This window comes from Drosophila sulfurigaster, chromosome 3, assembly GCF_023558435.1.
Source record: "Drosophila sulfurigaster albostrigata strain 15112-1811.04 chromosome 3, ASM2355843v2, whole genome shotgun sequence".
In the NCBI taxonomy this organism is placed as follows: Eukaryota; Metazoa; Arthropoda; class Insecta; order Diptera; family Drosophilidae; genus Drosophila; species Drosophila sulfurigaster.
Genome location: NC_084883.1, coordinates 22,898,733 through 22,916,607, shown reverse-complemented (window position 1 = coordinate 22,916,607; position 17,875 = coordinate 22,898,733). Strand labels below are relative to the sequence as shown.

The following is a 17,875-nucleotide window of genomic DNA, read 5'->3' as shown; positions in this document are numbered from 1 at the left end:
GAAAAGGGTGACTACAGCAGCAATGCAAAATTAATTACCAGAATGCAAATTAATTGCTGTCCGTTTGCTTGCTTGCAGCTTTGGCAAGCGCATAAATCTTCTGTCTGGCCGCAGCGAACACAGGCGCTGACGATTGCCCCGAGCAGCAGCAGCAGTAGCAAGAGCAGCAGCGACAGCAGCAGACGGAACGTGGCAGCCAAAAGAAAATGTCACACACAGAAGCACACACACACTAATACATCAACACACATGTTTGCTGTGCTCTGTGCACAGTGCAATGACAAACAAATTGCCTAGTGCCACATAGCAACCAAGGCGATGGCAACCAAAAATCTAGTTGCGGAGACGAGCGGTCTCGTTATTCGGGGTGGCAATAATGCCAGAACAAGCTCAAATGAATTGCTTGCTAGCCAGCCAGCCGACTAGGGGAGTGTCAAGACATCCAATTCCCCTCTTACTAGTTCCATCATCATCCTATCGCCGTTTTGCCCATGGCGATTCTTGCAACTGCTCCTGCATCCAGCTCCAGCTCCACATTTCTCGCTTACCATCGACTCTAAAAGCATCAGTTGTACGAGGCTATTTGCAAAAAACTTGAAACGTATTAGCTAGACAAGTGTAGCTTCAATCCCCTACAATTTATACAGCCAGCGTACAAACGGAATATTAGCTTTAAGAATAAATTTGAAGGGAACAACAGTGAATAAATAATTACAAAAAAAGTAAAATAAAAAAAAAATTTATTAAAATAACTGATTATAATTCCATTTTTTGGTTCCAGTTTAACATAAATATTTGTAAGAAAACTTAAAATGAATTAGCTAGACAAGTGGAGCTTACAAAAGAAATATTAGCTTTAAGCATAAATTTTATAGGACTACAAAAAGCTTTTTTAACTCTGGTATAATTGTAAACAAAAGATAATGAGTTCTTACAAAAAGAAGTGCATAAAATTACAAATTTTGAATAATTTCTAATGTATACCAGCTTTTTTTATATGCAGTTTAACATGTTATTTATTTAAACAAAGTAAAAAATTAATTAGCTCAACAAGTGAAGTTTCGTTTCCACAAATTTTAAACAGTTAGTTTGTACGCTTTGTACGTTTGCATTAACTTTACGACTAAATTTGATAGACCAATGAAAAGTTTCATTATTTCGTGTTTAAACGTATGACTGTAAAGAAAAAATTTTAAGTATTTACAAAAAAAAGTAATTCATAGAAAAATTAAAATAATTTCAAATTTAAACTTATTTACAAACGGATAATTTAACTAAATTGAATAGTTTGTTATCGTAACTAAAACCAGAACTTTGCAAAACTTCATTAGTGATTTTTTCGACAGTGAAATATTAGCTAAATGGGTAAATTTGATAATCAAAAATAAACTACGAATATTTCAGCATATTTCAATTTTAGCCTAAGTAATTATTTATATTTATTCGGTGCAAAAACTGTAAACTTAAATATTCAAAAATATAATTTTTATTGCGTTATTATAGTAATTGGGAACAGAAAGTGAAACAGAAAAATTGTATAAATTGTATTGCAGTGTATCGCATAAAGTGAAATGATAAAATAAATATAAATATTTCAAAACTAATTTTATAATAATAATATAATTTAGAGCATCAAATTAATTTGAATTTGATAACCAAATTTGCTGATCATTTGAGCACCGAAAATGTTTGCGTTTAAAATTACTATAAATTCTGATTTTGATTCAATTTTATGTGAACTGAATTATTATTCATTATTTTTACCAGCTTAGGCTGAAAACTCTCTTGACATTTCCCTTTGGCACATATGAATTTAAAACATTTTTATTTACATATTTTTTATCGTTGCGAGTGCCTTTTTTTGTTTTTTTTTTTTTTTTTGGTTTTTTGCTTTTGGATTTACGCAGTTGATTTAAAAGCAGCCTTAAATTAGCCGCTAGGCTTATAGGCATTATATGCGCTATAGAGTGTATATATGTATATATACAGTTATAACTGAAGCATGTAAGATTGTTGTTGTTATTCCTGCGACAGATCCAAAATAATAACAACATTTATCCCAACGGGGACCAAAAAACATAAGCCGCGCGGCAAATTTAAATACACATGTCGCTGGTGTTGCAGCTGCTCGTGTTGTTCTTCTTACAGCTTGTTGTTACTGCTGCTGTTGCTGCTGTTGGCTATTTATGTGGCTTTATGCGGCAGTTGTTGTTATTATTGTTGTTGCTGCCGCTACTGAGCGGAAATTGTATTGCGGCCAATATGGTAAATTGCCTTGAATCTACCTTAAAACCATATTTCAACACTAGATTACACAAACAGGCAATGCTGTGGTTGTAGCTACAGCAGCAGCTGTTGCTGTTGTTGCTGTTGCTGCTGTAGTTGTTGTTGCTGCAACACTGCGGTACACCATTACACCAAAATACTATCATAAAATTTCGCGCAAGCGTGTGTCTCGGCATTTTAACCAACAGTTTTGGGCCAAAGCAACACCGACAGCAGCAACAGCAGCAGCAGCAACTCGCGGTGGGCGCCGCGAACAAGCAACACACACACACACACATTGAATACAACATGCAGAACAGTACATAAAATGCACACATGCAAGCCTCACACACACACACACACACTATCACTTATACACACTCAGCTAGCCAGATGCACATTCGCTGTGTTATTCTGGCCATGCCTCGTTGTAGTTACGAGTTGCGGTTGCGCTTAAATGTGTCATTAAACTAACAACAACAACAAATTATTTAAGAAAAGGTAAAACACAACGACTCTCTGGTAATGCCAATGCTTAGATTTCGTCCACACAACAAAAAAGCACTGTGAATGCGGCTTTATAAATCAAGCCAATGCTGACAGAATGCGACTTCGTGTTACTTTATTCTTCCCCCATTTTCCTTGGACTGTCGGCAAATCATTCATAGGGACAAAAGCTTAAGCAATCCTTCATAAAAAGCGTGCGAGAGAGCGAGTAAAAAAAAAATGAAAAATATTGAGCTGCAAATATGCAGCATAACAAATGCCTCATTAGCATGTCCCAGTCCGGTTGGCAAAACACATGCAGAACGTTTTGAACTGCAAAGTCACAAAGCAAAATTGTCTTTTGTTGCTTTTCTCAGTTTTGTCTTTCCCTCACTCTTTTTCTCTATCATTTCTCTGTCCCTACATTTTTTTCGCATTGTAATTCGTTCACTTTTTGTCATCAGTGTTGAATTTTTTGCATAGAAAATTGAGCTTTTGCCAAACTAACGATGAACTAAAATATGCAAATTTATTTAACATGCTCTGCACAGACACGAGTCGACAGTCGAACGCAGGGGGTGTACTATATAGATTAAGGAACGTAAAGAGGATGGCGGGGCGGGAAGTTGCGATGCGGGCAGAGTTGTCGAAATGTATGCAGCTACATGTACAATAAACAATCAACTCCGAGCACAATGCACACTCTGCCTGAGAAATGTCTGCGTCTGCTTTACTGTAAATATGTTAACAAAAAATAATAATCGAAATGAATTTCGCTATTTGAATATACAACAAAATAAAGAAAACTCATGTATGGGTTAAAAAAATGATTGAAATAAATTTAAAATTGAAATTATATATTATATATTATATTACTTGAAGTATTTTAATATTTTAAATATTTATATGTAATAACCTTTCCATTATTGTCATTAATAGTTTTGGACATTTTAATTTTATTGTGTTTTAAATGAAAATTGATGCGTCTGTAGATATACAAAAAATAATTTAACAGAGTTTCACTTTTCGCTATTGGAATTAAAGAAAATACATGTTGTGCTTATAAAAACCACAGTTGAAATAAAATACAATTCAATTAAAAGTGTTTTCAGTATGTATAAATTACATTGCAATTATAAATCATTAAATATTGCCTTTTTCATGTTCTCTTATATTTAACTTATCTATAAAACTAGTATATTTTTTAACAAAAGGAAACATAAAATATATATAATATATGTACATAAATATACTTTTAATATCAAGCAATTTCATTAAAAACTAAATATAAGTGCCACAAAAGTATGTTTAACTAATAAAATAACAACAAATTTAACTTACTTTAAGACTTAGGTGCAGTTAAGAAATAAAAAAAAGGATATTATAATATTATCTGTATTGTTTTATATTATTTTAAATTTCTTTATTTATACAAAAGTGAAAATTTAATTTACATTTTAGTGGAAATCTATTTCATTTTTATATTTTTCAACCTCTTTTTGTACAGCAAAGCTGTGAAAATCCAACATAACATATGTGAGACACTTCACGAAAGAATTTAAAATTTCGTTGTAGTATTTTTGGCGTCAGCTTTTCATGTTAAGCAATCAAATTGCCGACAAGAATCTTATTGCTGAGCGCACACTTTTCATTCTCACTATCTCTGGCATTTGGCATACGGTAAGCAAAGCTGGCGTTAGCAGTTAGCGAGAAATCTGCTCGAGCTGTGGAGCTGGAGCCCTATTTCATATTGTCGGCACCTGTAAGGTGTGTCTGTGTATGTGTGTGTGTGTGTGTGCACACACAAACACTGCAAACTCACTTATACAAAGAAACCGCTTAACGACACTACAACATGCAGATGCACACAGACAGAGACGTACGTATGTGTGTTTGTATTGGTGTGCGCGCACATGCATATGAAAACCGCTTTCGTTTCCGTTTCAAGAAACAACTTGAAAATGGCGCGCGACATGGCGTCTGCTCCCTCGTTCTTGTTGTTGTTGTTGTTACTACCTGTCGTTGTTGTTTGTGCTGCTGCTGTTGCAGCCATCAGATAGAGATAGGTGCAAAAAAGTAGCAACTGTGGCGCTGTAGTCCGCACAACAACAGCAACAACAACAACCAGGCAACGAGATGACAATCAGGCAGACAGTGAGAGCCGGCAATGGTGAGAAGTGAAATGCAAAAAAAAAACCAAGAAAGAAAAAATAATAAATAAAGCAAGCCAGCGGCTTTACAAGCAGGATTTGCAGAACTATGGAATATCCTGTAAAACAATTCGATTGCAATTGCTTTGCTGGCTCCAGTTTGTCATACCCTTTGGACAGTGTTTATGGCTGCAGGGTATAATAAATACAAGCAACGCCCATTCGTACATGGCTGAGAAATAAACAGGAGCACAGGATTTTCATTTGCTTTGCTTGTTGGCAGTTGCTGTTGCTGTTGGGATACAAGTTGCAATTGTTGTAGTTACTACAGCAGTAGTGATTGTTGTTGCTGCAGTTTTTTACTGTCGTGCAGGTAAAGTAAATTATGCGACGTGCAAAATCAATAAATCAACACGTTTATTGCCGTAAACGTATTTTGGGCTCCCGATGTTCTTAGTTCGCCGTCAACACCGAGATAGCGTAGATTTCACTTGGTCAACTTGAATATTGCCATCAAAAAATATGTAGCACAATTTAAATTTAAACAAAAAAGCAAAAGCTGCTCCAGTTTTGCCGCATATGCCAATGAATTGCAAATCCTGCTGAAGCTGTTGAAGCTGCTGTTGCTGCTAACTCCGCCTGCAACAGCTGCGATTCATTACAAATGTGATTTTCCCTGCTTTAGCATCAGCGCGGAAAACTTTCCTCAATTTTCAGCGCAATTTTCAAGCTCGTTGAACGCAAGCAAGCATGTATATAATGTATATCGTATTAGAGGGGGTAAGCAACGACTATACTATGTTATGTTATGTGTGTACCTTTGGCTCCATTTGGAACATGGCAGATCTTGAGTGCTTTATTGTTATGTTTTAAAATTCAATGAATTCTAAAAATTCCTTTGCAGCTCCGTCGCTGTTTGGCATTGCATTTTGTTGGCTTGCACTTTGGCTTCGGGCCCCGGGTCTGAGCTGAGCTGCATTTGCCAAACGACAAGTCGACAGAATTTTGTAGTCATCGCATTAACAATATAATGTGGCGCCACCTAGAGAGAGAGAGAGGGACAGAGAGAGCTAGAGAGTGTTGCATGTTGCCATTGCCGTTGCTTGGAAAACCCTTTGATCTGTTCTCATTTATTTAAAACGTAACTGTGTGCATGGGAAAGGTGCCAGCTCTCGAAACAAGGTCAAACAGTAAGACAGAGGCAGTAAAAGTGTAAGAAAAGTACTGCAAAAATGAAGGGAAAAAAATTGTTGAATGTTGAATGGTGAATGGTAAATGGTAAATGGGAAAAATGCAAATGCAAATGAAATTGAAAATGTGGCAGCCCAAGCATCAGGAATAAAAACGAACAAAACTTAGCAATTTAATATTTTAATAGCTTTGGCAAAAGTCACAGGCAAAAATTAATAATCTATGTACATTGACCTGATTGCGATTGAAATTTTGCAATATCTTTGCCATTTTATTGGCAAATATTTGGAGTCCCTTACAAAACACTAAACATTTATTGCACATTCCAAAAATATTTGTGCCATTTTTATTGTATATTCCAAAAGAGTTGATTGTCATTTTGCAATAATAAAAGTTCATAATAGTCCTTTGCTGAGATAAGGATGGGGTTCGTTAACTTAATGTCTAAAGAAACAGTTCGTTGTGCATATTAAGTATACGCTCCGGTTACATATAGATTCTGTGGCATTTGACTTTTAATTCTCGCCTGCATTCGAAAGTTGAATCGTTGACATGGCAACACCATGTCAAAGAAGTCTATCGGACAATAGACTGCAATTGACCATTGAACAGATTGAAGCAGTAAAGCTCTGACCATTGACATTTGCATAAAAATATGCCGAATGTCCTTTCACGCGACTCTGAAGTGGAAAAAAGACATCACTCATTGCACACGATAAACACAAAAGAAGCCCAACGCATAAATTTCGATAGTGTGCAAGACACAATAACCTCGACTGGGACGGAGATGAACATAATTATGGGCAGTGCAGTGCACAAGAGGAAAAGGACAACAGCTGCTGCTGCTGCAGAGTCTGCGCCTGCGCTTATGCAATATTAATTAAGCGAAGAAAAGCAACTGCAACTGGACATGGACATGAGCATGGACATGGGAACCAGAGGGCAAGTGACTGGGGACATTGAAAATTGGGCAACGCATGATGGCATTGACTTATTGTCCGGCAGAAAGCAGCGACTAAAGGCCAAGGATGAGCAGACAACAGAGACCTCAGCGCAGTGGAGCATTGCGATGGAGCGTCAAGAGACACCAACCCCGGGTACCACATGTCTCTTTTGTGCCTGTTAATTTCCAGCTATTGTTGGTCATGGCACGCCAGCATCTGTCCCCCGGTTCTTCATTCCCGCCGACTCTTGATCAATTGAAAGCGCCAGGCATAAATTAAATTCTCAAGCAACTGCTGTACTTGACGGCAGGCACTTGCTTCACTTTGACGTGCGTTTTGTATTGTCCATGCGGTTGCGTGGTTCATATCAAACGAGACCAGAGCAGAGCAGATCAGACCAGACACTGACCATCCGTCGTACCATCCACAGACTATTACTGTGACCCCCGGGTCGGACCACTCGGCCATTGTTGTTGGCTCCACCAGCAAGTTGCTTCAATTATAATTCGTAAATTTACGCCCTGCGCATCATAATTGCAAGTGAAACGTAAGAGTCTGAGAACGATTACACAAGTGCCCAGTTGGAAGTACTATATATGAATGTGTTGCATTCACATTAGATACAACTACAACTCTCAAATTACATGCATCAATTTAAACCACCAACTGCGTCTTCTATAATAGTTGCCAGCACACACACACACAAACAGAAGCTTTTGCCTCCACATGCTGCAGACACTTAACAATACATGCCTCTCTCTGTCTCATGTTGTTAACTGTCTAACAATTTGCTTGCCTCATGCACTCTTAGTGCTTAATGAAGTGCACATAATATGCATTCAAATTGCAACTCTTGCGGTCATCTCATTAAAATGAATTTCATCTCAACATTGAATCTCTTTCAACTAATAATGATTTTCGGCAGCAACCCTCTCTCAATTACGTATACGAAGAGTAGACATATGGAGTATTGTAAGTAGTAGTATATTGTTCAATATTTGTTATACTTGCAGGGCATCTAAGTACTTCAAATGCATATATTATTAAACTCTATTATTTGTAGTTGGTATAATTAGCAATATTCATCATTTGGCATCACCTGAAAGCAGCCCAAGTGGATTAAGGACTACATATAGACTTTTTTGGTTTCGTCACAACTAAATTTAATTGAATTGAAGTGTTTTGTGCAGGTAATTTAATTCATAATATATTTCACAATTATAGAAGCCCTAATCATGTTTATTGATCAAGAAAATGTAATATGAAAGCAACTAAAAGCAGATCAATGTGAAAACACCATTATCATTAATACTCGTATATATTGAATTCAAATAAAAAATTACCCCAAAAATATATTATATATTAATAAACTACTATATATATTCAAACTATACCGTGGAATGGGTAATTCTCTCCAAAAATAAAAGAATTCCTACGCAAACTAAAAAATTTACGGTAGGTTATAATTTTATTTGTACTCTATGCATTTAGTGAGGACATACGGTTACAAATTTAATAGTTTTAAACATTAAATTTTAATTTATAAGGGTTCAGAAAACTATATCATTGGTTGCGAATATAATTTTTTTATTTATTCTAACGGAAAACAAGTTGTGCTTAACACACTTAACCACTGTAAAAAAAGAAACTCTTTTCTTCATCAATTTTTAAAGTAATGCCAAAACCCGATTTGGCTGGCATGTTAAGTCTGTTTCAATATCAAAAGCATTCGATTCAAGGCAACATTCGTGATAAATTCGTGTAGTTGCATTCAATTCAGACTTTACTATATCGAACGCGAGGCCCATTTATGACTTGTCTTTGCCTGCCTGTCCGCTGTGGGCAATTCAAATGAATATTTGCGCGTTGCTCAACGTTTTTAATTGAAAAACATGTTCGTTTTTGGTTTTGCGTTTCGGTTTCAGTTTTGGTTTCAGTTTGGTTTTAGGTTTGGGTTTGCGCCACACACGCCTCTGGAAAAACCGCCGCATGCCACTTGGCGGCTGTAAGCCGCTGTAACTACGCAGACCGACGACTCTGGCTGTGACTGCGAGGCGAAAAGGGACTAACTGTGGCTTGGCCTTGCCTCTGGATGTGTCTCTCTCTCTCTTTTTCTCCCTCTCTCTCAGTGTCTCTGTCTCTGTTATTGCCAGGCCCCGCTGGCCAAACAATTCCCTGGACCAGCGTACTGTGCGCACGCGTTCGTGCATAAATTCCGCCAAGTGTCCATTTTTCTGATTTGTGTGCAAAGTTTTTTCTGTTTTTTTTTCTTTATATTCTTTTTTTTTTTTGTTACCCCATCGCGTTGACTGACTGGAAGGCTGGTTGCCTTGCTTCGACTGCTGTTGTTGGCCATGCAAATGCGAGGGGGCCAAAAATAGAAAATGAATTCATTCAAAGAAAATAGTAGTAAGAATTTTCTATTACATTTTGCGGCGGCCAGAAAAGAAACGAAAGAAATTGCGCGCAAACAAGAAATTAAAATACACGCAAAAACGTTTTAAGAATTTTTAATTAAAATCAACGGCTCAGCCACATAGCCAAAAATGTCTACAATTCGTTTAATCAAAAGCCTAACCACATTTTGGCCAACATTGCGCTAAGTACAAAATGCGACTACATTGCGTATACGCGGCGTACGCCGCGTACCGCGAACCGCATTTTGAGTTATTCCTAATTAATTCCTACTTACAAGTATATCGAGAGTTCGCTAAGCTAATACTCAAGTTGTTTGCTCGGCACGTCCTTCGCCTGTTTTGATGATGACTTCAATTCACTTGGACTTCTTTCCACATCGCGTGACTTTAAAAAGTCGACAGCATCCCAACGCTGCAGATCTGTTGATCCCCAAATAATGTACACCAGATTCCCCACAAAGAGAATAGCGGCAGTCAAGCCGAAGATAATTTGCCACTGAATGCGGGAACTCTGCGAGAACAAAAGTATGAATTTAATGGAAGTCTCATTAAAGATGAGTTCAACTTACGGTATCGGTGACAACAACGCCCACCACAAGTGGTGTAAGCAACGACAATATTGTTGATAAGCCATTCACAATGGCCATAACCATGCCAGCGTGATTGGGCGACATGTCGATAACAGTGATGATGCTGCCAAGCCCGTCACCCGCACCAATTCCCGACTTGATGGTCATCAGGGCAATGGCCAATGTCGTCTGCTCCTTGTCCAGGAAACCAATCCAAACCAGCAGGGCAGCCGGTCCCCAGGATGACACCGTATTGAGCGACTTGCGCATCATGTTCAGCGTCATCCATTTCTTGGCCATAATTAAATCGGCGATGATCAAGTACACAAAGGACATGCCCCACATGGCCAAATACGGCAGCGCCGAGTACAACGCATTGCTCTTGATATCCATATCGAGTACACCACGCATATACGCTGGCGTTTGTTGATTCATCGTTGAACCGCTCCAGCTTTGCGAAGCGCTCACTGTGAGCAGCGCATAGAAGGGCACCGATGTCCAAATGGCACGCCACGGTATCGGTATCTTCTGGGCATGGAATCCATCTGTGCGCTGCATCGAACGCTCGATTAACTCGCACTCTGCTCGCGTAATCCATCGCGAGCTGGGTGCATTGTCGGCGGCCAGCACAAGCCAAAGTACGCACCATACACCACAAAGGCCGGCAGTAATATAATAGATACCCGGCCAACCCATCGGACCCTCGGCAATCAGTCCACTTATTGCCATGGCCAAGAGTAAGCCACACGCGGCACCCGCATACGTGATAACGCCAATCCTATTGCGATCCTTGGGCGGCGACCATTTGGCTATATGCGCCAGTAGTCCGGGAAACATGAGACCCTGGGATAATCCCACACTGACGCGCAGCACGCAGAATGCCTGCCAGCCGCCCCAGCTGATGAAGTAAGGTGTCAGAGCGCTCAGCACAGTGGTCAACACAGTACAAATCATCAACACATTCTTCGCACCAATGCGACGCACCAGAAATCCAGCAGGAAACTGGGTGATAACATAGCCCCAGTAGAAGCTTGAGAGTATATACGATTTTTGCACCTCAGTCCAGTCATATTCCTGCAATGGAAATTGTATTTAAAACTCCCTTTGAAAATTGGTGTACAGCGTCTTTACCGGAAAGTCCGGATTGGTGGTTGCCGCGTTTGTCATGGCCACAAGAGCAACACTGACATTATTTCGACCAATATAATTGACGCAAATGCACAAGAAGAGCAGCGCAGCCTGCAGATGTCTTATGCCAATAATCGGACCTAAGAAGTATACATAAATATTACATATAAACAAGTAAGAAAGCTACAGTCGAGTGTACTCGACTGTGAGATACTCGCTAGTATACCAAATTAATATATTATACCTCCATAATACTAAAATTCTACATTCCATATTTGGTATATCATAAAAGTTCGAATTTAAAATATAAAATACCATAAAATATACAATTCCATATAGTCAGCCAAACAACGAATATCCTAGTAGATAGACTTTTTTACTCATATCATAGTGGGTATAAAATTACCACTTAGTACTACTGAAGCATTCATTTGATTACTAACGCAACGAAGGAAAATTTTAACATAATTCTTAATTTAAAATAAAAACTCAAATGCTCAATTTCATATAAGCAAAAATTCTTTCTATTAATTTTATTACAAATTCGTAATTTTTTTTATTATTTTAGTTTTTAATAAATATATCAAAACAATGTGATTTTTTGAAGACTAGATTTTATTCCGTTTACAATTTGTTCTACAAAATGTTTGCTATTGATTTTAAAATTCCAAATACTCCATATATAATATATATACACTTTAATTACATCTAATTTATTGGAATGCAGAAAAACTCTAATTAAATTCTTGAACGTTTTTTTGTGCAGACAATTTGTAATTTCTAGTTATTCTGCATCGCAATCGCATTAATTAATTTAATTTTGTAAATTTATTAGGCACATTTATCACAATTAAATATATTTATGTAAATTCATATAAAATATTTAATAATTTAATATATTTATGTACGTTTTTATGAAATATTAACCTTTATCAGCAGTTTCTGAACTCATTTTAGGCACAATTTACACTTTTCCTTTAGAAGAACTCTTAAATTCAGAACTTCGCTTGTCAATGCAAGAAATACATCTGCTCGCTTTTGTCGTTTTTATCCAAAAATTATAGCTACATTTTAATTATGATTTTACAACCGTAATACTTATTTAATTATCAGATGTTGTGGTTTACTTCTTTCATAAATTTTATAAACCAAATGATAAGCAAAGTACTTCTTAGTAACAAAGAAAAATGTTTCTATGCGACAATTGGTTACCCTTCATATTCAAGAAAAAAATATACACATTTTCGATAATGCATATCAAAAATTAAGTTACTCATATAGAAGGGAATATTACAATTTTTTTTGAGCCTTAAATGTTACATGTTGTCTTATTAAATAAATATTCTCTTCAGTTCGTATGTTTAAAAGGTCAAGTATCTTTATTTGGGTTTCGCTTTCAAGAACACATCTGTCAAATATTCGAAGGTTTAAGATAAGATTAAAAATACAACTGGAAGAACCTGAAGATAATAAACATACTTATTACAAAAGAATCGTGCCTGTTGACTCTACAAAAAGCTAAACTTGATTGTAAGATTGTACGCAATTATATGTGAACCACCATAATTAATTGCTGACAAAATTAATGACATAATTTGGCTGTTCCACGATTTGCTTGATACTGATTTATGATTTGTCCAATCGATTTATTTCCATTTATATTTTTTAAATCAAGATGTTTGATTAGATATGACAGATTTAAATGGCACAAGCCAGACGGTTGAGATAAGATAAGAAGGAAAACTCACTCAGTTTAATGTAAGATAATCAAATATCTAAGCTCAACTACATATACGTGTGTAAACCATCATAATTAATTTAATTTCAAATTAATTGATTTGTTTGATACTGATTTGTGGTTTTGACCAATCGATTTATTTTCAATTATAATTATATTTAAATCAAAATCTCAAGATAAGATAATCAAATATCTAAAACGTGTGTAAGCCATAATTAATTTCTTTGTTTGATGTTGATTTTTGGTATTGACTAATCGATTTATATCCAATTATATTTTTTAAATCAAGATCTACGATAAGATATGACAGATTAAAATGGCACAAGGGAGAAGATTGAGATAAGATAACAAGTAAAATTGACACATTTTAGTTTATTGTAAGATAATCAAATTAACAATTTGGGTAAATACTAATTGAGCATCGACTAGAAGTTACCCTATACTTAATAATCTAGTTAACAGTTTCGTTTCTGCGATTTGGCTGAGGTTAATCAAGTTCTCGTTTGTCCCAGAATTAAAAATAAATTCCCACAAACTCGAATAACTTGTTGGCTTATCAACAAGTCCAAAAAATTATTTGCATTCTTAATTATTTGTTTTATGTGGAGTTCGAAGCACTTGACGCCAAGCTGAATTGAGCTTCACATGGTTTTCTCTAACACTTTATGCCCAGCTTCTGGTTTTTTGTCAGAGACTGCATCTTGATTCAGTTCGGCGTCGGGCAGCGGCTTCAAGAAGTCCACAGCATCCCAAGGCTGTTGGTCCGTGGTGCCCCAAATGAGATACACTAGATTGCCAACGATGAAGACAAAGGCCGTCATGCCAAACACAATTTGCCACTGACTTCGAGAGCTCTGCAAAAAGAGACGGAGGAAAGTAGTTAATAGTTGCGGCATTTCGAGATAAGCATTCAATACTTACGGGTTCCGTGACAATGACGCCCACTAGCAGAGGAGTTAGCAGGGGAAAAATATTGCCAACTCCATTCACAATGGCCATAACTATGCCCGAATGATTGGGGCTCATATCGATGATGGTCAAAATGCTGCCAATGCCAGAGCCCGCATTTAAGCCAGCATTAATGGTCATCAGAGCAATGGCTAATTCCGTCTGCGACTTGTCCAAAAAGCCGATGCCAATCAGCGCCGCAGCCGGACCCCAATACGCCACCGTGTTGATGGACTTACGCATCGTGGTCAACGTCAACCACTTACGGGACATGATCACATCCGCAATGGCCAGATACACATACGACATGCACCACATGGCCAAAAACGGCAAAGCCGAGAACAAGGCATTGCTCTTGATGTCCATCTCTAGTACACCATGCATATACGCTGGCGTCTGCAGCTGCATAGTCGAGTTGGCCCATCCCTGAGCGCTGCGCACAACGAGCAGTGCATAGAACGGCGCCGATGTCCACATTGCACGCCAGGGTATCGGTATTTTCTGTACATGGAATCCATCCTCTCGCTTCATCGACCGCTCAATGTAATCACGTTCACTTTCACCAACCATCCACGAGCTAGGCGCATTGTTGGAGCCAAACACCAGCCAAAGTACACACCAGATGAGACACAATCCCGCCGAGACATACGATATGCCCGGCCAGCCCATCGAACTGTCCGCAATGAGTCCGCTAATGCCCATTGCCAGCACCGAGCCACAATCGGCACCCGAATAGGCGATAACACCCAAACGATTGCGATCCTTGGGTGGTGACCATTTGGCCAAATGCTCATGTATGCAGGGAAATATGAGACCCTGGAAGAGTCCCATAACGATGCGAAGCACACTGAACGCCACCCAGCCGCCCCAGCTAATGAAATAAGGTGTCACTGCGCTCAGCACAGCCGAGGCGAAGGTGGGAATGAATAACACAGCTTTGGCGCCAAACATTCGCACCAGAAATCCGGCTGGAAACTGGGTCAAAATGTAGCCCCAATAGAAGCTGGACAAGATGTAGGATCGCTCAGCCTCTGTCCAGTCATATACCTATAACAAAAATAGTTAATCTTTAAGTTCAATGTTCAGGAATTTGCTGCAATTACGGGAAAATCCGAATTGGTTGTCTCCGCATCCGTCATGGCCACAACGGCGACGCTCACATTTAGCCGGGCTATATAATTGACGCAAATCGCCAGGAAGAGCAGCACGGCCTGCAGATATCGTATGCCGATAACGGGACCTTGGGAGTATCACAAATGCAGGTAATATAATTCCAAATCGTTATCATGCAACAATTTTAAATAGACGCTTAGCTTATTGACCAAAAGCTTTTTTGGGGTAATTTTGTGGCTAGTATCTTGATATTTATGGAGCCCTAATTGGGTTTTCAAATCAATGGTTCTGAACAATATTTCAATTAAGTATATTTTTATGACAACTATGGTATAAACAGTTCAAAATGCGGGTTTCTATCTTATCGTGAGAAAAATTACTAGAAGTCAACTCAATGACGGTGGCTACGATAATTTTTGACCAACTCATTATTTTCAAATTCCATTTCGAAGTATTTACTATTATTTATTACTCAAAACACTTTATGCTGTTTTAAAAACTTGTTAAGCTGGTTTGCGCTGATTTACAAAAACTGGAGCTTCTGATAAATATTTATTCGGGCTTTCACTTGAATGAATTTGTACAACATTTTTAAAAACGAACTCGCATATTTGCATATTTCAGCGTTTTACTAAATTTATATTTTCCTGACTTTAATCAAAGAATTTGTTTTTATTTAATTAATTAATGTTTCGATTAATTTTCAATTTAAGTATATATATCAATTAGTTAAATATGCGAAAAGTATTTAGTTATCATCGATTTTGTTAGAGTTATTTATATTATACTCATAGCATGCCATTGACACATTTATTAAATACTCGCGTTTTCCGGTGCATTTTTTGTATCACAGAAAATAAACACGAAATTTATTAATGCTTTGCATGTAAATTTCAGTAATGTCCGAACAATTTATATAATTTATAAACAGCAATTAAAAATGCATTTAGCAAAGCACAATTAGGAAATTCAATTTATTTCGTCCACTCGATATACGGAATTCGCACACAAACAACAACAACAAATTCATAACACACTCTGGGGTCATCTTGTAATTAAATATTCATTCCGATATTCACCTGTATTTTCAACAGAGGCACTCATTATTTTTGGCAATGAGATAAACTTTTTATTAACTAATTAGCCTCAAAACACACAGCAAAACAGATATTGCTTTTATTATTATCACACACACGTATGAAGTGTTTAACTGGCATTTAAAACGGCTTCCCGTTCACCCATTCCCAGTGAGGCAAACAGCAATACGAAGCGAGATGATAGCCGTCCACGCTTGTCAATATCTGAAATACGTCTGAGCATTCATTCGAAAGCTGTTGCCGCCATATAGCAGAAATACACAACGACGTCTGGGCATGAGGTTGGAGTAAGTCAGCGTACAACGCGTCGTATGAGTACTACGAGTAGTGCGAGCAATAAGCGATTATTGCTGCAATTAGACGTATAGTAGGGTTCTGGTTCTATTCTGTTCTTTCATAAGTTGATTAACGCTGACGGTAATCGTGGCTACTAGCGTCTGATGATGATATGATATGCTGTATGATATTGTATAATATAAATGATTATACAACGGGGTTCTGCATGACTGGCATTTCTATATCTCGCCTACAATTGCATTGTTACTTTCTACTAAGCGATGTTGATTACACAGCGAAATTCCACAGTAATTAAATGCATGCACTGCCATTCATTCTAATCAAATGCATCCGAAAAATTCAGAATCGTGAATTAGAATTATGTAATGTGGCAATGTGATAAGAAATAAATAACTGTCGGAAATTGGATTTAAGACTGGTGTTAATAATCACTATTATTTTTTAATGTGGCAATGTGATAAGAAATAAATAACTGTCGGAAGTTGGATTTAAGACTAGTGTTAATAATCACTATTATTTTTTATTGACTAAAACAGAACTCGTTATTTATACCCTGTACCTGTACTGCACCTGTAGTACTTTTACGACTTTTCAAAAGAAAAACAAGTAAGAAAGTTACAGTCGAGTGTGCTCGCTATCCATTTTGAATAAAAGCAAAATATTGCGGTATTATTTTTAAAATATTCCGAAAATACTACAAAAATACTATAAAAAATACCAAATGGTATATCTGGTATATCGATATGGTACCACATTCAAAATATACCACAGACGGCACAATATACCAGATTCTCGAATAAAACAACTCAGACCCCCAGTAAGAAGGCGTTTTTGCCAATACAAAAGTATTTCGTTAATATCTTCCACAATTCTGATCTGATCGTTTTTTTTGATTTGCAGTAACGGAAGGGGGCGTGGCAAAAATTTGAAACAAGCTGATTATAGCTCTATCTCATATAGTCTCTGAGATCTAGGTGTTCATACGGACGGACGGACAGACACACAGACGGACAGACAGACAGACGGACATGGCTATATCGTCTCGGCTGTTGACGCTGATCAAGAATATATATACTTTGTAGGGTCGGAGATGCCTCCTTCTACCTGTTACATACATTTCCTGTCGGCACAAAGTCATAACACCCTTCTACCCTATGGGTAGCGGGTATAAACTTACCCAAAAAATTTTATATATTGATAAACTACTATACGAATATTCAAAATATACCGTGGAATAACGTGTTGGCCTCTATATACATATGTATGTTATGGGTAATTCTCTCCAAAAATTAAGGAATTCCTACGCAAACTAAAAAATGATCGAATTTACATTATATATTTTATCATGAAAAAGAAAAACGTCCTAAAATCAATCTTAGCTGAATATATAGTGCAAATCCAAAGATATAAGAATAACCTTTTAAAATTGTTTCAGGTTATTTTTTTTCACTGCAAATCGTGTCGCGTTGCGTACCCATATTTTAAAGTCTCTGAGGTTAGTCACAGGCCAAAACAGCCTCCGCGAGTAAATT

The 17,875-nt window shown here is 37.3% G+C and overlaps 2 protein-coding genes across 2 annotated transcripts; both read right to left on the bottom strand.

Moving 5' to 3' along the window:
• Positions 1-9,165: 9,165 nt before the first annotated feature.
• Positions 9,166-13,127, bottom strand: LOC133843305 (putative inorganic phosphate cotransporter). Its single transcript, XM_062276807.1, has 4 exons — positions 12,078-13,127; positions 11,154-11,290; positions 10,023-11,096; positions 9,166-9,964 (listed from the first exon to the last, which is right to left on the bottom strand). The coding sequence occupies exons 1-4, from the start codon at positions 12,100-12,102 to the stop codon at positions 9,752-9,754; spliced, it is 1,449 nt and encodes a 482-aa protein (XP_062132791.1). The 5' UTR covers positions 12,103-13,127; the 3' UTR covers positions 9,166-9,751.
• Positions 13,128-13,226: 99 nt separating this feature from the next.
• Positions 13,227-16,275, bottom strand: LOC133843304 (putative inorganic phosphate cotransporter). The gene is made up of 4 exons (XM_062276806.1): positions 16,029-16,275; positions 14,940-15,076; positions 13,810-14,883; positions 13,227-13,742 (listed from the first exon to the last, which is right to left on the bottom strand). The coding sequence occupies exons 1-4, from the start codon at positions 16,051-16,053 to the stop codon at positions 13,530-13,532; spliced, it is 1,449 nt and encodes a 482-aa protein (XP_062132790.1). The 5' UTR covers positions 16,054-16,275; the 3' UTR covers positions 13,227-13,529.
• Between the last annotated feature and the right edge of the window lie 1,600 nt (positions 16,276-17,875).